General features: G+C 54.9%; 1 protein-coding gene across 4 annotated transcripts; it reads left to right on the forward strand.

The window, feature by feature from the left end:
• The first annotated feature begins 493 nt into the window (after positions 1–493).
• FGR (FGR proto-oncogene, Src family tyrosine kinase) lies at positions 494–20,527 on the forward strand. Of its 4 annotated transcripts, none has more exons than XM_049617667.1 (13): positions 494–640; positions 8,548–8,610; positions 9,595–9,827; positions 10,321–10,423; positions 11,274–11,372; positions 14,877–14,980; positions 15,227–15,376; positions 16,079–16,234; positions 16,320–16,499; positions 17,106–17,182; positions 17,429–17,582; positions 18,609–18,740; positions 18,851–20,527. In XM_049617667.1, exons 3-13 carry the CDS (start codon positions 9,608–9,610, stop codon positions 19,057–19,059), a joined length of 1,584 nt encoding a protein of 527 aa, XP_049473624.1. In that variant the 5' UTR covers positions 494–640; positions 8,548–8,610; positions 9,595–9,607; the 3' UTR covers positions 19,060–20,527. The 4 variants fall into 4 exon arrangements, with proteins under 4 accessions (XP_049473624.1, XP_049473627.1, XP_049473628.1 ...); XM_049617670.1 differs by having other exon boundaries at positions 9,598–9,827; XM_049617671.1 differs by lacking the exon at positions 494–640 and adding an exon at positions 3,901–7,926 and having other exon boundaries at positions 9,598–9,827.
• The last annotated feature ends 261 nt before the right edge of the window (positions 20,528–20,788 follow it).

Genomic DNA, 20,788 nt, shown 5'->3' on the forward strand with positions numbered 1-20,788 from the left:
GCTCCCGAGATAGGCAAGTCAAGGCGTTTGGATCCGCAGTGGCTTCGGTGACAGCAATCTGAAGTCAGCGGGCTGTGGAGAACTTGAGTAAAGCCTGCTTGCATTTGGTCCTCAGTTTTCCCAGCTGCAAAAGGGGGTGGGGGGGGGGGCTTCAGTGATAGAGAACAGCTGCTTCTTCACCTGAACTCCAATCAGTCTAAAAGAGCAGGTGCTTCTGGGGGGCTGGTGAGGAACCTGCCCCTTTGGAGGGACCCCTCGGGGAGGCTGTGCTAAGGGGTCCGGGTCTGGGGGAGGAGCTGGGGAGCAGGGCGAGGGCTGGGAGAGCCGAACCCCGGTAACCCGGGGGAGGCGGGAAGTGGGAGCAGGCGGGCCCGGGATTTGAGGGCCCCTCCCCCCCCGGGCAGCCGGCTCGGGGCTGGGGCGGGCCTGTGAGTTCTCCCCGCCGCCGCCGCCGCCGCAGGGCTGCAATAAGAGAAGTCCGAGGCGGCTTCCTCCTCCGGGCCCAGAGCGGGCGGCGGTCTGAGGCCGGCAGCTCCCCAGCTCCCCGCCCCCGCCCCCCCCACGGCGTCGGCACTCGCGGCTGCTGGGAGCCCGGCTGGCTCTCTCGGGGTCTGTCCGAGGCGGCCTCCCCTGGGACCAGGTAGGCGGCCGTCAGGTGGGGCCGGACGGGCAGCGCGGCGCCCCGCCTCCGACCCGCCCGCGCCCTGGACGGAGGGCTGCGGGAGGCAGGCTGAGCTTGAGCAGAGCTGAGCGAGCCGAGGGCCAAAGGGACCTCACCCCCTCCCAGCCCCCCGGAGAAGGACTTGAGGAGGAAAACTGAGGAGACCTGGAGAAAGAGAGTGATAAAATCTGGAGGGGGGGGGCTGAAGGAATATTGGGGAAAGCAGACCGAAGGGCCCCCCCCCCCCCCCCCCCCCAAATGGTAGGGAAAACGGAGGGAACCTGTAGAGTGAAAGTAATACAATTTGGAAAGGGGGCTGAGTCAGGGCAGAGGGAGGGACTAAGGGGACTCTCCCAACAGGGGCTGGGGGATAAACTGAGGGGACCTTGAAAGTGAGGAACTGGGAAGCTGGAGGGTCTGGAAGAGGGGAACTGGGGGTGGGGGAGGGTGCTGGGAGGACCAGGTGAGAGAGTTTGCTGGAGGAGGTCAAGGAGAACCGTTTCTGGAGAATGCACAATGTGGGGCACAATTCTGGGGGTCCAGGAAGTCCCCCTATCCCAAATCAGCAGAAGTCGAGGGTGAGGCCTGCAGCCCAGAGGGCGGGGAGGCAGCCGAAATCGCAGCCCCCTAAACTTTCCCGCCCCTGGCACTGGTGGGAGGGTCCCGGACGACTAGGGACTCCTCCGAGGCGCTAGAGGCGTGGGTCCCGGCTTCCTGGGGAAGTCCCCGCCCTCAGCAGGGATGGGCCCCTCTGGGTGCCCCCCGCTCGTCTCCCCCCCCCCCCCCCCCCCCCCCCCCCCCCCCCCCCCAGTGGCGGTCTCGGTCCGCGTTCCCCTCGGGATCCGGGAATTGCTGGCAGCCCCGACGGAAATCCTGCTTTTGACCGCGATTGCCCGGAGGGGCTGTCTCCGTAGCAACCAGAGGGTGGAGAGGGAGAGACCAGCGCTTGGCTGCTGTTGGGCGCGTTGCCCACGCAGTCCCCTTTGGTACCCCCTCCGCCCCCATTTTGGGTCCTCAGTCAGGGGCAGGCTTCTGGACAGAGGAGTAAGGCAATGATGCTAAGTGTTCAGACATTCTGGGGTGAGGATCTGCAGTCGGGGGGAACTGAGCCAGACTGGGCTCTTGATTGCTGTCTGACTTTGGGCCAGTTACAGGGCTTCACTGGGCCTCGTTTTCCTCATTTGAATTATGGGGGGCGGGGAATCACCTCTGCCCCCACTCAGCCCCCATCCCCCCATCCATCCCAAATCCCCAGAATCAGGTGCAGAAAGCAGTTTTTGCACAGTGTCCTTAGAGGGGTTATGAATTATTACTGACCTAGGGGGATGCTTTCCTTCACCTTCTCAAAAGCATGGAGGGGGTACAGAAAGCCTGACAGGGTCTCCGGGAGCAGCACACAAGTGACATCTAGTAAATAAAAGTTTATGGATCTGTTGAAGCCCCATACTGGGAAAGTCAGCAGGTTTGAGGTTCGGTCCCCCAACCCCTCTGAGGCCACACCCAGTGACCCCTGAGCCTTTAGGCATCCTTCCATCTGTGGGACCGTGGAAAAGCAGGGCTTTCCGTTCTCACTTTACAGACAGGAAGATGGAGCTTCAGCAGTGAAGGACTGACAGGGCCAGCAGTAGGGATTTGAATCCAGGGCCTCTTGTCCCTGACGTGGTGAAGGAAGTAGCCAGAGCTGAGGCCTCGGTTCCCCCCCTCACTCCTACTAAATCCCCTGCAGCCCTGTGGAGAGGGGAGTGGGTGACTGGGGAATGGGGGAGGATGGTGCGGTGTTCCTGGGCTGCTTGGCTGGTTCCTGCTCCCCAGTGGGCCCGAAGCTGTGAGCGAGGTGTCAGGATGTTTGTGAGTATGGTTTGGACTTTGAATGAGCATGAGCCTGTGGGCATATATGTGGGTGTTAGACGGTTCTCTACAGCCACCTGGGGCTGATGTGGCAAAGGAAGTGGCCAGACCTTGGGAGGCTGGGTAGGGGGGACCCCAGAGCTGGGGAAAGAGAAGCCAGGACCCCTTGTGCACCAAGCAGACCAGCAGGCCAGCAGACCCCCTAGTTTAAGGGTGTGGGCTGGTTTAAGGTGCAACCAGGAAGGAGGCTTCCTGTCTGGAAGACTCCTATTCCCTCAGCAACCCCTGAACCACCCATGGCTCCCATCTCCCCAAAACCTTGAATCCCTAAAGACCCTTATTTTAGAAGCTGGTGGGTGACTTTTCAGCAATAGATGAGAAACTACCATTACCCACACACATGGAGAAAATTCAGCTGACACATTTAGGATCATGTGGAGTAAGGGCAGTGTGACAAAGATAGGCCCCCTCCTCCACATCCACCCCCCCCCCCCCGCCCCCTCCACCTGGCTCTACCAGGTGGTAGAGTCTGACCGAGGTATGTCTTCTCAGGCCCCGGGTGTTCAGAGGTAGGGGGTTGTTAAGGCCTCAAGAAAGGATGGTGTGGGATGGTTAGAGGTTCAATGAGAGCCAAAGGCCTCAGTGAAAAAGATGGGGGTTAGTAAGGACCCTGGAGTTCAGTGAGGGGGGGGCAGGGCCCTGGCAGGTGAGAGACGGAAGCCTTCAGGAGGGTCAGGTCTTGGTGAGGGGATGGGGTTCAGTGGGACCAAGACTTGTGTCCTGCCCCTGGCTGGCCCAGAGCCCCGAAGAGTAGCCGGAACTCTTGCAGGATGGTGGTTTCCGGCTGCTGCCCAAAGTCCCAGTTCCCTCTTTCTGAAATCCCCCCCCCCCCATTTGACTGAACCAGCCCAGCCCTCCCACCTCACCCTGGGAACTTCTCTTTCTTCTCCACCCTTGCCTGCTCCACCTCCCTGGGCCCTGGAGGGGCTTCCTCATGGGAAAGGAGCGGAAGTGAAAGTTCACTGAGCACCAGCTGTGCGCCTGGTGCTTTCACAGTTGAGCCTCAGAAGCAACCCCACGAGGTAGAGATTTATATTCCTGTTTTCTAGGCAAAGAAACTACAGCTCAGAGAGGTGAACCAACTTCCCCAATGTCTCGAGCTAGCTGTCAGGCTGTGTAGAATTCAGCTTAAATCTGTTTCCAGGTCCCACTTGGATACTTGGCAGGGGTTGGGGGTGGGTGTGGAGGGGGGGGAACAGGACATCCTGTGTCTACATCAAAGCCCTGACATGGCTTGGAGAAGTGTGGACCTCAAGAGAGGGTGGGTGGGCCCGGGGCTCCTATGTCCCGGAGTAGGGCTAGGCTGGAGGCAGGCTCCCTGCTGCGTGGCCAGCTGCCATATGGCAGGGGTGGTATGTTCAGTTGGCCAGGGGCTAGAAATACGACGTATACGAGTCAGGGACAGCGTGACCTCCTGCACAGGCTCTGAAGAATGCAGCCACGGTGTGAACTCAACTCTGGACCTGAATTAATGGTCCTGGCTTTGAATCCCCTGTGTGGCTGTTTGACCTTGAGCGAGTCACTTCCCCCCCCCTACACGCTAGAGGGGGATGAACTGATAAATGGTCTCTGGGGGGCCTTCTAGCTTTGCTGCTTGTGGTTTTCAGCCTCACTTGACCACTGCACATTGGTCAAGGGCCACATCTCTTCAAGCCTTCCGAATAAATGCACGGATGCAAATGCTGAGGCTCAGAGGGGCTTATATCATTCATCCAAGGTCCCAGAGCTACTAACATAAAGAACAGGGACGCCTGGCTTGCTCAGTCGATACAGCATGTGACTCTTGATCTGGGGGTTGTGGGTTCAAGCACCATGTTGGGCATAGAGCTTACATTGAAAAAAAAAAAAGCAAAAGAACAGAGTCGGGTAAGGCCACACAGAGGGAAGTGTTGAAGGCAGGAACACCTTGGTCTAGGAATAGACCTCAGCTCTGGTACCCACAACCTGATTTTGACACAGATATGGCTATAGACACTGACTCCTGTCGACCAGCTGTTTAAGGGGCATACTCATAAACCGACCCGAGTTCCTGGGGTGGCCAGAATGCTTGTGGCCCCTCTCTGAGCTGCTGGCTCCCTTTCTGGTGTTAGCAGGCAGCCAGTTCAGCTCTGAGAAGAGAAGAGCCTGGGTTCAGATTCTACGGCTGTGAAAACGACGACCGTCCGAGAGAACCTGGGCTTCGCCTCTCAGGGCTGTAGCGAGGATTTAGAACGTGTAGCACAGGGCCCAGCACCTTGTAGGTGCTCATTAAGGGACACACATTATTGCTTCTACCAGGGCTACGAAATAGAACGGTGCCTACGGTGGAATTAGAGCCAAACTGATTGGGGTTGCATTTTAGTCTCCCTCTACTTACTGTGTAATCTTGAGGAAGTTACTAAACATCTCTGTGACTCAGTTTGCTTATCTGTAAAATGGGGGTAGTAATAAAACCTACTTCCTCAGGTAACCAAATGAGATCATGCATGGGAATTGCTTGGCACAATGCCAGGTGCTGAGTAAGTGTTTAATCAATTGGACATTTTAAAGCATAATCGTTATTAGCCAGACTTCGAGGAAGTCAAATACCCTTGGCTTTGCACCAGTTAGGATCTGCGGGAGAGTCCTAGGGGCTGTCCGTATGCAGATACCCAAGCACAGAGGACCCAACCTGCTTCCTCTGCCTCTTTCCCTCTGCCTTGGAATCTTTCGTTCTCGGTCTTTCTCTTCATTCCTACCTTTCGCTTTTTCTGTCTCTGGCTCTCTGTTATCTATTTCTCATTTCTATCTCTCTTTGTCTCTTCCTTTTTCTTTCTTTCTGTCAGCCGGCTGCTGGAGCCAGCCAGGATTGGCTCTGGGGAGCTGACTGTGTGTCTCTTCCCAGCCCAGTGTTCGGGAAGTCACCTCGGCTACTCGAAATCAGCCATGGTGGGAATATTTATACCATGGAAATCAGCAAATGCTACAAATCAGGACCTTTTTTTTTCTTTTCTTTTGAGAGTCAGTGTACCAGCACACTGCACTGTTTCTCTCTGTGCCTGTCTTTCTCCTTGTCTCTCTGTATCTCTCAGTCTCTGCCTTCTCTTTCTTGGTTTCCCCCATTTCTTCCTTTCCTCTGACAAAGCTTCCTGAGTGAGGGCACATCCAGTGTGGCCCCCTCAATGCCTTGGGCCATGCAGATGCCAAACCCTTGCCCCGCCCCCTCACCTCACTTCCCCCAAACCCCTTGGCAAACTGGTGCCCAGAGAGCCATGCCTGGCCCTGGGCTTCAGTCCCCATCGGGGAGTTCCAAGTCCTGAGAGCTGTTCCCCATTGCCTGTGCCCTTCACTGTCACGTCTTCCTCAGCCCACACAGCCCTCTGCCTCTTTCTAGAGGCTGACGGTTCCTAAACCACCCCTCCCACCCCATTCCAGTCATGCAGAATTTGGGGCTCCCATTAGGCTGATTTTAAAATGTTGTGGTAGGGGGTACCTGGGTGGCTCAGTCGGTGAAGCATCCAACTTCGGCTCAGGTCATGATCTCAATGTTCGCGAGTTCGAGCCCCATGTCGGGCTCTGTGCTGACAGCTCAGAGCCTGGAGCCTGCTTCAGATTCTGTGTCTCCCTCTCTCTCTGCCCCTACCCTGCTCACGCTCTGTGTCTCTCTCTCTCTGTCTCAAAAATAAATAAACATTAAAAATCTTCTTTAATTTTTCAAAAATGAAATAAAATAAAATAAAAATGTTGCGGTAGGGCGCCTGGCTGCCTCAGTCAGTGGAGCATGTGACTCTTGATTCCGGGGCTGTAAGTTCGAGCCCCCCATTGGGTGTAGAGCCTCCTTAAAAACAAAAAAAGAATTAAACAAAATAAAAATAAAAATGTTGTGGTAATATTTATCTGGGCATTGTCGGAAGTGGCAACCTTGTATCTATGTGGGGACCCAAGAGGTTGTGCGAATTTGTGTCTCTTACAGAGAGGCGCTCTGTGTGGGTCTGTGACTGGGGAGAGGGGTCTGCAGATCTGTGTCCCTCTGGGGGCTCCGTGCATCTGTGCGTGCTTGCACGGTTGGCTGTAATTATCCGTGTCTGTGACCGGGCAACGGAGAGAGGTGCTTCAGATGCTGGAGCCCAATGTCAGGATTCATCCTGTTGTGTGACCTGGGGCCCAAACTCTCTGTGCGTCGGTTGCCTTACCGATATTAGCAGTACCTCGTGGTGGTGTTATGAGAATAAAACGTGGGGATATACGTAAAGTGTTTAACGTGGTGGCTGGCGCGTAGTGAGGGCTGTAAACTCTGGGTACGCCGTTCTTGTGGAGAGGCTGTGTGTATGGCTGTGTGTGTGTGTGTGCGTGCGTAGATGGGTGAGGGCCGGAGGTGTGTGTACGTGGGGAGGTGGGTATCCTTGAAGAGGTATGTGTGGAGAAGAGCTCAGAGTCTCTGTGAGGTGCTGTGTGTAGGCGAGGTAATGTCCGCGTCCAAGAATGTGTCAGGAGGGCTGTGTGAATCTGGGCGTGGGCCCCGTGTGCCACTTGAGACGTGTGTGTGTCTTCCTGTGAGAAGACCTCCATTCTCACCCTGCAACCCTTGTTTTCATCTTGTCCCCATCTGTCCCCTGGGTGCCTGAAATCCTTTCCCTCCCTGGGCCCTGGGTGGCCTCACCCTCTACCTGTATACTCTCCCCGGCCCTGACCAGCCTTCAGTGTCCTGGGGCCTTTCAGACACACTGGTTGCGCCCCAGGGGAGGGGTCCCGAGGTGAAGATCCGCAGCGATGGCTTAGTGAGCACGGGCTATTTTAGGGCTCTTACCACAGCCCGCCTTCGCAGTTCACCAGATGGGTGTCCCTCCCCTACACACACAGGAGAACAGTTACGGTGAAGAGTGAGAGGTGCTGGTAGGTCTAGAGTGGGGGTCGGGGCACTGATGTGACAGAGCCATCGGCTAGGCAGCTGGATCTGGTGGAGCCAGGAAGCCTTCCTGGAAGAGGTGAGTGTGCTCAGTAGGAGGGGCAGGATCCAGAGAGAAGAGGAGGAGGCTATCCGTAAGGGAACTGGACTTAAGGGTCAAGAAAGGCAAGACGAGGGCACCCGTCACCAAGGTCCTCAGCTCCTCTGGGAGAAATCAGGGTTCACTGGGTTGGCCCCACCCTACAACTCACCATTCCTCTCACATCTTAGGAAACCGAGCCCTCTCCCCAGCAGTTCCTCTCTAAGTGTTGCAATGGCAGAGTTTCTGGCGGGGCGTGGGGAGCCCTTGCTCAATGATCTGCCTGCCCTGTTGCTCAGAGGACATAGCTACCGGGAAAGCCTTGGCTTCTTTAGGGGCTCCCCAAGGAATCCTGGTGGCCCTGGCTTCTGACCTGGGCCTTTTTTGACGTGGGGGTAGGAACCAGCTCTGGAGGTAGGTGTCCCCCTTCAGTCTGCCACCAGACGTAACCCTGGGGCTGCTGGGGGTTTACGGAGCCCGGGGTGGGCGCGGGGGCATCGTGCAGAGGAAGGGCCAGGGACTGGGGGCCTATGAGTGAGAGAGCACCGCTCGGTAGAAATCCAATGAGAGGGGCCAGTCTAACGCAAAAATATGAGCATCTGACTCCGAGTCTGTCAACCCGAGAGGCAGCCTGTGTGCCTTTGCGCGTGTGCGCACGCGTGTGTGTGTCCACGCGCGAGAGCTTGGGCTCGTGTGAGAGTTGGTTCGTGTGAGTGTGTTGGTGTCGGCGGGCACGCCCATGCAAGTGTGTGCGGTGGGTGTTGGTGTGTGACTCTGTGACGGGGCGTGTTACTGTCCGTGTTGGTGAGCCGGTGTGTCAGGTGGATGTGAGTGTGAGAGAGTTGGTGTGGGTGATGTGTCCTGCGTGAGGGTGGATGTGTCAGCTTGCCAGGGGCGGCAGGAAGGAAAATGAAGGCAGAAGTCATGCCGGGACAGAGCCCAGGCCTGGCTTCCCGAAGAGGGCAAATCTGGCAGCTGGCTCACAGGAACCTTGGCTGAGCCTCCGTCTTCCACGTCCTTCTCTCTCGCCCTCAGGTCTCTGGCCCCTCCCGAGGACCATGCCGCAGCCCCACTGACCCAGGAGTAGGGGCCTGAGGGGTGAGTGGGGAGAGCGGGGACTGAGGGCTTTCAGGGTCAGGAAGAGGGGTGGGGTGGCCTTCCCGAGCCCCACAACCCATCACAGCCCCCTCCTCCTACGTGGGCCCTGTTGCTAGGTAACAGATGGGGGAACCATAAAGAGGCAGCCTGAGAGGCCAGAGGCTGGACCCACAACAGGAAATGGCCTTGATCCCCCTCCGCAGGGAATCTCCAGGTGCAGACACACAGAGCCCTCACACACGCTCACGCGCCAATACGCCTCGATACATAGACATGCACATACGCAGAGGGAGACACACATATACACCCAGAGACATCCAGACGTACTTACACACACACACGGACACACACACACAGACAGGCATATATGCTCCCGCACAGGGCTCTACACCTGGTCATGACGCACAGACACGGAGGCACCTACTCACACAGACCACCTGCATGCACGGAGAGATACACACACACGCACACGCACACACTTGCACAGAAGCACGTACATACGTGTGCAACTGATGAGACATGAACACACCCGGAGCCATCACGTGCGCAGACACGCACCCACACTCATACCCGCACAGACACACAAACACTCACAAGAGGCTGCACAAACACATATAGACACACACCCACAAATGTGTGTAGTCACAAATACTTAGAGACGCACAAAAGACGCACATGCACCAGCACTCTGAAGAGTGTCACAAAACCACAACACGTTGATGGAACAGGAGGCAAAAATATATGAATCAACCCAGCAGCGTCCCAAAGCAGCGCATTGAGGGTGTACATTCTCTCTCCGAACAAAGCAGCGGGGAGATAGACCCAAAGGTAGCCCTGCCCCGCCTTCACCCCTCACTGGGGGGGGGACCCGGAGAGGGGAAACTGCATGCCTGCGTGAGTGTGCGTGTGCACGGGTGCACGCGTGTGTGCATAGGGCAGCACGTCCGGCAGGGGCCCCAGAGTGAGGCATGCCCCATTCTGTAGCAGGGCACCTGGAATGGGCTGTGTGTTCTGCAAGAAGTTGGAGCCGGGGACCAAGGAGGATGTTGGCCTGCAAGGGGACTTCAGGGGCAGTGGGGCTGTGGACCACTATGGCCCTGACCCTACTCAGGCCCGGCCTGTGTCCTCCTTTGTCCATATCCCCAACTACAACAACTTCCCCGCTCAGTCCACCAGCACCCCCTTCCTCGATGGGGGCGTCATCAGGGGCATCTCAGGTGAGTCCGGTGGGTGGGAGGCAGGCACTGCCTGGATCCTGGGAAAACCTGGGGGAAAGGGAGACGTCTTTAGGAGCCTCCAGTGTGACGTGGGAAACACGGCCCGGCTTTCAGAGCACAGTCTGAGAGGGAGAGTGTACAGGCCTACCTTCAGAAACCCAGTTTCAAGGGTAGACATAGCTCTGTTCCCATCTGAGAGAGGGACCCTGATGACGGACCCAAGTGGGAAGTCTTGGCGGGGAAGAGGAGTGGGTGACTTGGGAACTCCCCAGGGCGAGTGGGATGGGCTTGAGGGCTTGTGTCCTGAATCCACGTGGAGCCAAGCTGTGAGGCCCAAATCAGAAATCCACTGGACTCCAAAGGCCTTTGGGAACCAGTCACTGCAGCAGTGGGGAGGCATAGAGCCTGTGTGAGGAGCAGGATTCTGGGGGTGCAGTCACCTTGGAGTCCCCTGTCCCATGCCCTACCCTGCTGAGTAGCCCTGACTCTGCAGGGGCTGGGGTGACCCTGTTCACCGCTCTGTATGACTATGAGGCCCGGACAGAGGATGACCTCACCTTCACCAAGGGTGAGAAGTTCCACATCCTGAATAACACGTAAGTAACCAGGTCCCCCAGCTCAGGACATGGCCTGGGCTGGGAACACGACCCAGATAAGAATCCTACCTGGTCCCTCAGAAAGCTCCAGCCTAAAAAAAAAAAAAAAAAAAGAAAGCTCCAGCCTAGTTGGGGACACAGATACGTGACAATAACAACTCTGAGTAATTGCTGCCATGTAGGGGGAGCATGGGAACATAGGGGCACAGAAAGAACACTATATGCGGTCTCCAGGATAGTAGTGATCAGGGCAGGCTTCCTGGAGGAGGTGATTGCTAAGGTGAGACTAGAAGAAACGAATAGATGTTGAGGGAAGAGGTGAGAAAAGAGGAAGAGAGAGTGAGAGAGAATGAGAATCAGTGATGACTTCTGGAAACCACCCGGTGGTTCAGTCTAGGTGGATTATAAAGTACGAGGTGTAGAATGGAGAGAGCAGAAGCTAGAGAAGTGGGTGGAAACAGATTCTGCAGTGCTTTTTAAGCCATGTTGAAGAATCTGGATTTTATCCAGAAGGAAATATGCAGTCATTGGGGGTGGCTGAGGATTTTTCAGTGGGTAAGTGACCGAATTAGCTGTCCACTGCCTACCCAAACCCCAGCCCAGCTGAGGAGCCAGAGGAGAATGCCAGGAGTCCTACGTGTCCCCAGACATGTTGCTTCTGTAGGAAGAAGTCTCTGGGGCAGCTGCAGTGGCTGAGGGCAGAGCAGACAAAAACCCTGGGGTGTGTGTGTGTCCACAGTGAGGGGCTGGCAGGGCTAGTCTCCACCTGACCTTTTGCACGGCCCTGCCTGGCCCCAGGGCTCTCCAGGGGGCCGGGTTGCCACTGACAGCCTGTGTCCTGTGCCTGCAGTGAGGGTGACTGGTGGGAAGCTCGGTCTCTCAGCTCTGGACAAACTGGCTACATTCCCAGCAACTACGTGGCCCCTGTGGACTCTATCCAGGCTGAAGAGTGAGTAGGGTGTGGGGGGGGGGGTGGCTATCCCTATGGACAGGACAGGACCCTGGAGTCCAAGGCCACCTCTGAGTCACAGCCCCACTCTGAGCCTATCTTCTTATTTACAATTCTGTGAGGTCATTTTGTGAATAAGAGAACAGTGATGATAATGACAGTAAACAATATTTGTGTAGCACGTACCATGTTCCGGGCCCTCGTCAAAGTGCTTTCTGTCTATTAAACAGAGTTAGGAACTAATCTTATCCTGTTTTATGAATGAGGCAACTGAGGCACAGAGAAATCAAATATCCTGCCCAAGTTCACATGGCTAGTAAGTAGGTGGAGTTGGTATTTGAACCCAGATAGTCTGACTGCATTTGCTAAGCATTCTCCATATTGACTTTCCGTGATAACAACACGACATGCGCTTTAAAAAATTGTAAAACGCTGAACAATTTCAAGGGGACACTACTTAGAATTAATTCTGTTAAGGAGGCAGGGGAGTATCATTCATGGTGTACCATTATAACCCGAGATGTGCTGACAGGTGCTTTACCGACCTTGAGGCATTTAATTCTCACAAGTACACATTTGATATTATTATTGTCCCCATTTTACAGATGAGAAAACTGAGGCTCGTAAAAACTTTTTATCTATGTGCACCTATATATACATATATGGGAAAAGAAAAGATTGGAGAGACCAGGACTTGGTGACTAATTTGACATTGGGTGATGGGGAGTGGGAAGAATCAAGGATGGCCCAAAGTCTTCTTGAGGAACCGAGTGGGTGAGGGTGCCATTTGCTAAAGTGGGGAACATGGGAGCGGGTATAGGTACCTGGGTTCTGGGGGTGGGGGACTCGTTGGGGTGAGATTCGTAGAGAGGAACAGCCAGGTGGAGGACCCTGCCAGGAATTGGATTAGGCTGCGCTTTGTAGGAGAGGGGCCCCGCCCAGGCTAAGCCAGGCTGCTGAATTAGCCCAGAGGAAGGGGTATCTTTTCCTAGTTGGCATTAAGGCTCTTCGTTTGCTGCGGCCCTTGCAGAGGCACAGCTGGGCCGGGGTGGAAATCTGGGGCTCTTCAGGATGGAGGTGACAATTAAAGCTGCATAGGAGGGTGAAGGAAGAGACGGAGAGTGGGAAAGAGGTTGGCCCTGGGACCCAACTTTGGAGAAAGCTGCCTTAAAGGAGAAGTTGCTGTTGGAAAACCAGGCCAAGCCAAGTCAGAACAGCCAAGAGGGTGGAGGAAAGATTGCAGGAAACAAGAAAGGGAGTGTCAGAGGCTGCCACTGGGTTTGGCAATGGGGGTGACCTTGGTGAGGGATCTCTCTGTGTGAAGAGGGGGGCGAAGGCCAGACAGCAGGGCCTGGTAGGGAGTAGGAGGTGAGGAAGCAGAGACCCAAGTGTGAAGTGCTTTATCAAGTGAAGGGGAGGTGAGAGATATAACAGAATGTTGATGGCAAGTTAGGGCTTAGAACAGTTTTGGGGGGAAGGAAGAAACATGGGCATATGTAGAGGTTGGTGGGATGGAGAGGCTTCATGTGGGGGCTGGCTGGTAGGGGAGAGATGTCTCTGAGCAGAGGGGAGTAGATGGGGCCCAGAGCTCGGGGAGCAGTGAGGCCTTCATCTGGGCGAAGTGGTAGGAGTCATGGAGGACAGAACGGGTGATGATGCAGAAGGTAGGAGGTTTGGGGGGTTCATGCTTGTGTCCACACCCTCAAAGCAGTGTCACGAAGCTCTGAGCTCACTCACTACAGTGTCATGGTTAAGAGCAGGGCTGTGGTTAAGAGTGCAGGCTCTTGAGCAGACAGCTTGGGTTCCTATTCTGGCAACACAGCTGAAGAGCGTGTGGCCTTGGGTGAGTTGCTTAACCACTAGGTATCTCAATTTCCTCATCTGTCTAATGGGGGGTGTGTGTGTGTAACAAAAGTACCTACCTCATAATGTTATAAGAATTAAATGGGGGGGCCTGGGTGGCTCAGTCAGTTAAGCGTCCAGCTCTTGGTTTCGGCTCAGGTCATGATCTCACAGTTCATGGGTTCAAGTCCCACGTCAGGCCCTGTGCTGACAGCTGAGAGCCTGGAGCCTGCTTCGGATTCAGTGTCTCCCTCTCTCTCTGCCCCTCCCCTGCTCGCACTCTGTCTCTCTCACTCTCTCTCAAAAATAAACATTTTTTAAAAACTGCAATTTGGGGTGCATCTGGGTGGCTCAGTCGGTTAAGCTTCCAGCTCTTGACTTCATGATCTCAAGGTTCATGGGCTCAAGTCCTATGTCAGGTTCTGCACTGACAGCGCAGAACCTGCTTGGGATTCTGTCTCCTCTCTCTGCCCCTCCCCCACTTGTGTGCTCTGTTTATTTTTTCTCTCTCAAAATAAATAAAGTTTAAAATTTTCTTTTAAATTATTTATTTTTGACACAGAGAGACGGGGAGAGAGAGAGGAGGGGGAAGGGGGGTGCAGACAGAAGATCCAAAGCAGGCTCTAAACTGACAGGAGCAAGCCCAATGTAGGGCTTGAACTCATGAACTGTGAGATCATGACTTGAGCTGAAGTCAGACACTCAACTGACTGAGCCACCCAGGTGCCCCCGCCAATTTTTTTTTTTTTAAGCTATCATTTGGTCCCAGGAAGAATATCCAAGAGAGAGCAGGAATGCTTGGGCCTGAGGTTGAAGTTGAGACTTAGAAGAACATCCAAATTTAAAATTTTTTATTTTTTTTTACATTTTTATTTATTTTTGATAGGCAGAGAGAGACAGAGCACAAGTGGGGGAGGGGCAGAGAGAGAGGAAGACAGAATCTGAAGCAGGCTCCGGGCTCTGAGCTGTCAGCACAGAGCCCAACGCGGGGCTCGAACTCACAAACCATGAGATCATGACCTGAGCCGAAGTCAACGCTTAACCAACTGAGCCACCCAGGTGCCCCAAGAATATCCAAATTTAAGAATGTGGAGGAAAAGCAGCAGTCAGAGCCAGACAGGAACAGTCAGAAAGAGGGGAAGAAAAGCAGGAGTGGCTGTCGTGTGGAAGTCACAGGAGGAAAGGGTTTGGGGGTAGGGAGGAGTGTGGGAAGAAGGATCTGAGAGATTGCCGGGGTAGTGAGGAAAGAACTAGGCTGGGCAGGTAGACTTCATCAGCCAGTCCTATGGGCAGGTCACGTCCTCTCTCTGAGCCTCAAGTTCCTCATCTGCAAAATGAGCCCCTAGAGGATCAGTAGTGAGATGCATTAAGGGACTGGTGGCACCCTGATGAGGTCACGGACGACGGGGGTCCTCACGATTTTAATTGAAGAGAAACCCAGAGAATGAGGAGAAGCCTAACCTTTATTGGGCACTCCTGTGAGCCAAGAATTCTACATTCCTGTCTCCATGCTCCTCATGACCAGGCTGCAAAGCAGGTGTATGAGCCCCGTTTCATGGGTGAGGAGCTGGAATCTTGGCTCCTGAGGTGGCTTTTCCCCACAGGAGGCCGAGTTGGGGGTTGAACTGGGTGGATCTGCCTCTTTCTGGCCCTTCCCAACAGGTGGTACTTTGGAAAGATCGGGAGGAAGGATGCGGAGAGGCAGCTGCTCTCCCTGGGGAACACCCGGGGGGCCTTCCTCGTTCGTGAGAGTGAGACTACCAAAGGTAGGGTCCTGGGAAGGGGCAACTGGGAAGCCGGGCTATTATGGTGGGGCTAGGAGAAGTGGCGAGGGGTTTGGGTCAAGGCCCAGGGCCCAGACTGGGACAGGGATGGGAGGGCAGAGATAAGACTGGGACCGGGTTCAAGGGATTTGGCCATCCACATTCCCAGTCCTCAGGCATTTGAGCCTCTCAGGCTCCCAGATCAGGAGTGGGGAGGAGAGCAGGCTTGAAGGTGACCCTTTCCCACAGGTGCCTACTCCCTGTCCATCCGAGATTGGGACGAGGCCAGAGGCGACCATGTGAAGCATTACAAAATCCGCAAGCTGGACACGGGTGGCTATTACATCACCACACGGGCCCAGTTCAACTCAGTGCAGGAGCTGGTGCAGCACTACGTTGGTGAGGCTGGCCCTCAGGGCTGGTGTGTGCTTCGGATCCCTGAACCAACCCGCTGAGAATTAGGCCCAGGGAAGGAAAGGGGCTCCCAAAGCAGTAGTGCCTGGGGCAGAACTGGAACCCCAGTTTCTGGGTTTCCAGCCCAGGATCCTGCTCTGTAGGATTCCAGAGGAAACAGGGGTGAGGCTGTCCACGTCCAAAGGGTGCCCCCTAATGTCCGAGCTGGGTAGGAGGCTGAACAGGCCTGACTTGCAGGATGGGCTGATGGGTTGAGAGGAAGCTGGGAATCAATGCTCAGGTTTCTGCTTTGGTTGATTAGGCCAAAGATGAGGTCCATGGAAGGGGGAAGGCCTCATGTCCACATCTTTGTCTGGAATCCCTGACTCCATTTCTACCTGTTAGAATCCCACCATAACCTTGGAGGCCCAGCTGGAGGCCACCTCCTATGGGAAGGACACCCCCACCCCACCCCGTCCCTGCAGGGATCATCTCTCCCTCTTGGTGCCACCTCCTTCCTTGGACAGGAACATGTTCACCTACTCAGTGGGTCAGGTTGTCTTCTGCCCCAGCCTGTGACCTCACCTGTGGCCTAGTTCCTTTCCACTGATCTCAGGGGGGGTTGGGGGGAGCCTGGGATAGGATGAGGAATGTGTGGGGCATCCTGGCCTGCCCGTGACCTTCAACACCCCCCACCCCACTCCTCAGAGGTGAACGATGGGCTATGCCACCTGCTAACAGCGGCCTGCACCACCATGAAGCCGCAGACAATGGGCCTGGCCAAGGACGCCTGGGAGATCAGCCGCAGCTCCATCACGCTCCAGCGCCGGCTAGGCACCGGCTGCTTCGGAGACGTGTGGCTGGGTACGCAGGTCCCGAGGTCCCGGGGGCTGGGCGAGGGCTTGGGATGTCGGCGAGCCGGTGCTGACGAACCGCGGCCACCTGGCAGGCATGTGGAATGGCAGCACGAAGGTGGCGGTGAAGACGCTGAAGCCGGGAACCATGTCCCCGAAGGCCTTCCTGGAGGAGGCGCAGATCATGAAGCTGCTGCGGCACGACAAGCTGGTGCAGCTGTACGCCGTGGTGTCGGAGGAGCCCATCTACATCGTGACAGAGTTCATGTGCCACGGTGAGGGGCAGGGTCAGGAGGCGGAGTCTGGGAGGGCGGGATTTGGGAGGAAGTTCAGATGGGGATCTCTAGGGGAGGGTTCTGAGTGGCGATCTGTGACGCGACGGGACAGGGGACTCGGTGGAGTCAGAGAGCGAGGCCGGGATGGGTGAAACCCCGTGAGTGCTGGTAGTGGGGCGGGGCCAGGGTAGACTGGCCGGGGCTGAGGCTAGGTCTGGGGGGGTGGAGCCTCGGCCGCGGCAGGGCGGGAGGGGCGGGGAGTGTCAGCTGGTGGGTGGGGCTTGGGCGAGTAAAGACCGAATCTGTGAAGAGGCGGGATCTGGGGCGGAGTCTGAGTGGGACGTGTCTAGGGGTTCGGAGGAGGACGAGAAATGAGCTGTAGGCAGAGTCCGGGTGTCTGTGGGACCTGGGCCTGGGTGAGACCTATGAGGGATTGAGGCACCTGGCAGGATCCTGGGTGGGGACGGATCTAAGTGAGAGGGCTGGGAACGGGGCGGGGCCAAGCGCCGTGAGCAGGGCTCTGGACAGGGGCGGGGCCAAGCGAGAGAAGGCTGGCCTGGAACCCGCGGTAGTCTTGCAGCTGATTTTCTGAGTTCCTTTCCTCAGGTAGCTTGCTGGAGTTCCTCAAGGGCCAGGAGGGCCAGGATTTGACACTGCCCCAGTTGGTGGACATGGCAGCCCAGGTAAAAGGCAGCAGCCTTTATCTCAGACTCCACCCCTATTAATTCTCCACAAATCCTTGTGCCCTCGAGCACCTACCCTATCCCTGGAAGTACAGCCCCATCCACGGGATCATCTGTGCGACCTGAGGCAGAGCACTGCCCATCTCTGAGCCTCAGTGTCCTCATCTGGAAAGTGGGTTTTTCAAATGATCTCTCACACAAGCCACACACAAATGTTCCCTTCTATCCATACCTTGGCCCCCCTAGGTAGCTGAGGGCATGGCCTACATGGAGCGCATGAACTATATCCACCGCGACCTGAGGGCAGCCAACATCCTTGTTGGGGAACGGCTGGTGTGCAAGATCGCTGACTTCGGGCTGGCCCGTCTCATTGAGGATAATGAGTACAACCCCCGGCAAGGTGGCCTGTCTCTCCTTACCTTCCAAGAACTCCCTATTATACCGAGGGGCTGCCGCAAGGCCCCACATACACAGGGATTCCCCCCGCTCCCAGACTATCCCGGGCACTCCCATCCCGATGTAGTGTAAGAGGCAACTCTTGAGTTCAAATCCCAGCTCCTTTACTTACCAGACGAGTGGCCTTGGGCAAGTCACCTAACCTCTGTGAGCTGTTTTTTCTCATCTATAAAATGAAAACGTCCAGACAACAGGAAGCCAGCAGATATACACCAGGCACTGCCGTAATTCTCAAGTGAAAGGCAACAGAGTGGAACGATAGGAACTCTGTAACTAGAATGCCCAGGAACGAATCCTAGCCACTTGTAAGCTATGCGATCTGGGCAGGTTACTTAACTACTCAGTGCCTCCTTTTCCAAATCTGTACAATGTGGATAATAATAGTATCTACGTCACAGGTTTTTTGGTGAGGGTTCAGTGAGTTAATGCATGTAAATCACTTTAAAACAGTGCCTGGCAGGGGGGCCTGGCTGGTTCAGATGGAAGAACATGCGACTGTTAATTTCGGGGTCATGAGTTTGAGCCCCATGTTGGATGTAGAGGTTACTTAAATAAATAAAAACTTTAAAACAAAACAAAACAAACAAAACAGCGCGGGCATGTAGTAAAGGCCATACGAATGTTGGCTGTTAGTATTAAGAGAATTATTACAATGTTTGTGAAGTACCCAATACTATACTAGATACATAGTAAGTGCTGGCTGCATACCAGGTCCTTTCTGTAATGCTCAGAGACCTCTCTATTTAGGGCCCCCAATCCTAAGCACAACATTCTCTCTCACTCTCTCTCTTTTTAAAGTTTATTTAAACAATCTCTTCAACCAACGTGGGGCTCAAACTCATGACCCCGAGATCAAAAGTCGCCTGTTCTCCCAACTGAGCCAGCCAGGCACCCCTGCACGCCATTCTCTTAATTCAGCTGTTCCCAGGGACCCCCTCAATGACTTTCCCTTCTCTCCCAATCTCTCCAGGGGCCAAGTTCCCTATCAAGTGGACAGCCCCAGAGGCTGCTCTCTTTGGCAGATTCACCATCAAGTCAGATGTGTGGTCCTTTGGGATCCTGCTCACTGAACTCATCAGCAAGGGCCGAGTTCCCTACCCAGGTTTGCTGGGGTGGGGAGGTGGAAGGGTGGGGGGTCATGGGAAGGGCTTCCTCCCGGTTGCCTCTTCCGGAGGGGCTAGATCCCCCGACTGACAGAGCCCCACCCTGCAGGCATGAATAACCGGGAAGTGTTGGAACAGGTGGAGCATGGGTACCACATGCCATGCCCTCCGGGCTGCCCAGCATCCCTGTACGAGGCCATGGAGCAGACCTGGCGTCTGGACCCAGAGGAGAGGCCTACCTTCGAGTACCTTCAGTCCTTCCTTGAGGACTACTTCACCTCCACAGAACCCCAGTACCAGCCTGGGGATCAGACATAACCTGTTTGAGCATCAGTCACCTTTCTAGGGTACCCACCAATCCCTTCCAACCCCCAGGGCTCCGGTCCCAAAGCCCCAGGCTTAGAACCCTACAGGGTCCTAGCAGGTCAGAGCAACCTGCTTGCTCTGACACCATCGAGGCCAATCCACTCATTTTAAAGGTGGGGTAAATCGAGGCTTGGAGATCATCCTTCACTCTGGCCCCAAGCACTGTTTCTCCCCTTCCTACTTAGACCCCTACCTCTCAACTCTCTTCCCACCTCTCCTCTAACAGAAATGCTTAGACTTAGTCTAGTTATTTATAAAACTGTATATCCTTTCCCTCATTTTCCTCCTATCCCTGTTTTTTTACCCTGTCATCCCGCCCTGAATTCACCTCCAACTCAATTCTCTTGTGTCTGTATTTTGCAAAGACAGGGAAAGTCTTTCCTGCTGGGTGGACACCGTAGTCCGGGACCGGGGTCCAAGCCCAGGGTGAGGGAGAGGCTTGCTGAGGGCTCACCACCTCTCTGAATCATGTGTGTGTTTATTGATTTTGTAAATAAGAAAAGTGATAATATGAATCCTTGAGCCATGAAAATCCCTTCTGTTAGGGCAAATGGTGGCCAGAGGAAGGTGAGTGTGACTGCTTTGGCTGCTGGGAGGAGGGGAAGGTGAGAGAGTGCCCTAACGCTAGGCACGACCCCAGGAAAACCAACGTGAACAAGACCTGTCTCTGTTCCGGCGGAGATCACAGCCAGACTTGGGAGAAATCATAGTAATAATAATAACTCACTTATTAAGTGTCTGCTGCATGCCAGATGTGTTTACATCCATCTTTTCATTTAATCCGGTTCTGAGTCTGATGCTATGATTAGCCCCCATTTACAGATGAGGAAACTGAGGCTCAGGGGTTACATGATGTACCAAGTTCACACAGGTGCACGTGACAGGGCTGGGACTTGAACTCGGGTCTCATACCAAGGCCCATGATCTTTCTAGACTCTGGGCTTTGGAAAGTGATCTTATCTGCCCCAGGTAGGTATTTGGAGGATCCTCCTCCCTCTAGATATTGGTAGAAAGATTCCCTGGAAATGCCCCCAGGTTGAGTGTCCTAAGAAAAGGGGACAAGGTGGCCAATGCAGATTGAGAGTTCCTCGTGCTCAGCCCTGTACTAGGGACTGCTGAATGGGAGCAGTAAGATGGAGAGAGGCCAAGTGGCTGCTGAGAGGTGGTCACAGGGGCAGGACACTTAGCTCTGCACACTCAAACTCGGGCCATGGCTTCCTGAGAGCCAGTCTCTGGCTGACTAAACTCACAAGGGCCTGACACACAAGCTGGAGGCCCAGTGATTCTGCCTGTCCTGGAGTAAGCAGATAAGAGCACAGCTTTGGAACTTCAGTGCCTGGTGTGAATCTTGCCTCCACCACTCACTAGCTTTGTGACTTGGGCCAAGTTACTAATCTCTCCGAGCCTCAATCTCCTCACCTGTAAAATGGCAATAAAATGCCCAACTCACGTTAGTTCTCTTTGTCGCTACCATTTACGAATTATTTATTCTACACCAGGCGTCCTGCTAAGTGCGTGCTGTCATCTGATCCTCACGGCACCCCATGAGGAGGAGGCTATTGATCTTCTTCATTTTACTGATAAGGAAACTGAGGCACGGTGGAGTAAATAGTTTTAAGTAGTTGAGTGGGGGCTTGAACCAGATCCTCTGACCCCAAAATTAGTGTTCTTAGCCTCAATA

The sequence above is a fragment of the Panthera uncia genome, assembly GCF_023721935.1.
Source record: "Panthera uncia isolate 11264 chromosome C1 unlocalized genomic scaffold, Puncia_PCG_1.0 HiC_scaffold_4, whole genome shotgun sequence".
NCBI lineage: Eukaryota > Metazoa > Chordata > Mammalia > Carnivora > Felidae > Panthera > Panthera uncia.

What these genes read in the sequence shown, in the direction of transcription:
- FGR (XM_049617667.1), top strand. Translation starts at nt 9,608, where the DNA reads ATGGGCTGTGTGTTCTGCAAGAAGTTGGAGCCGGGGACCAAGGAGGAT. An exon ending in CGTCATCAGGGGCATCTCAG is followed by an intron (nt 9,828 to 10,320) that starts GTGAGTCCGGTG and finishes CTGACTCTGCAG; the next exon opens with GGGCTGGGGTGACCCTGTTC. An exon ending in TGAGAGTGAGACTACCAAAG is followed by an intron (nt 14,981 to 15,226) that starts GTAGGGTCCTGG and finishes CCTTTCCCACAG; the next exon opens with GTGCCTACTCCCTGTCCATC.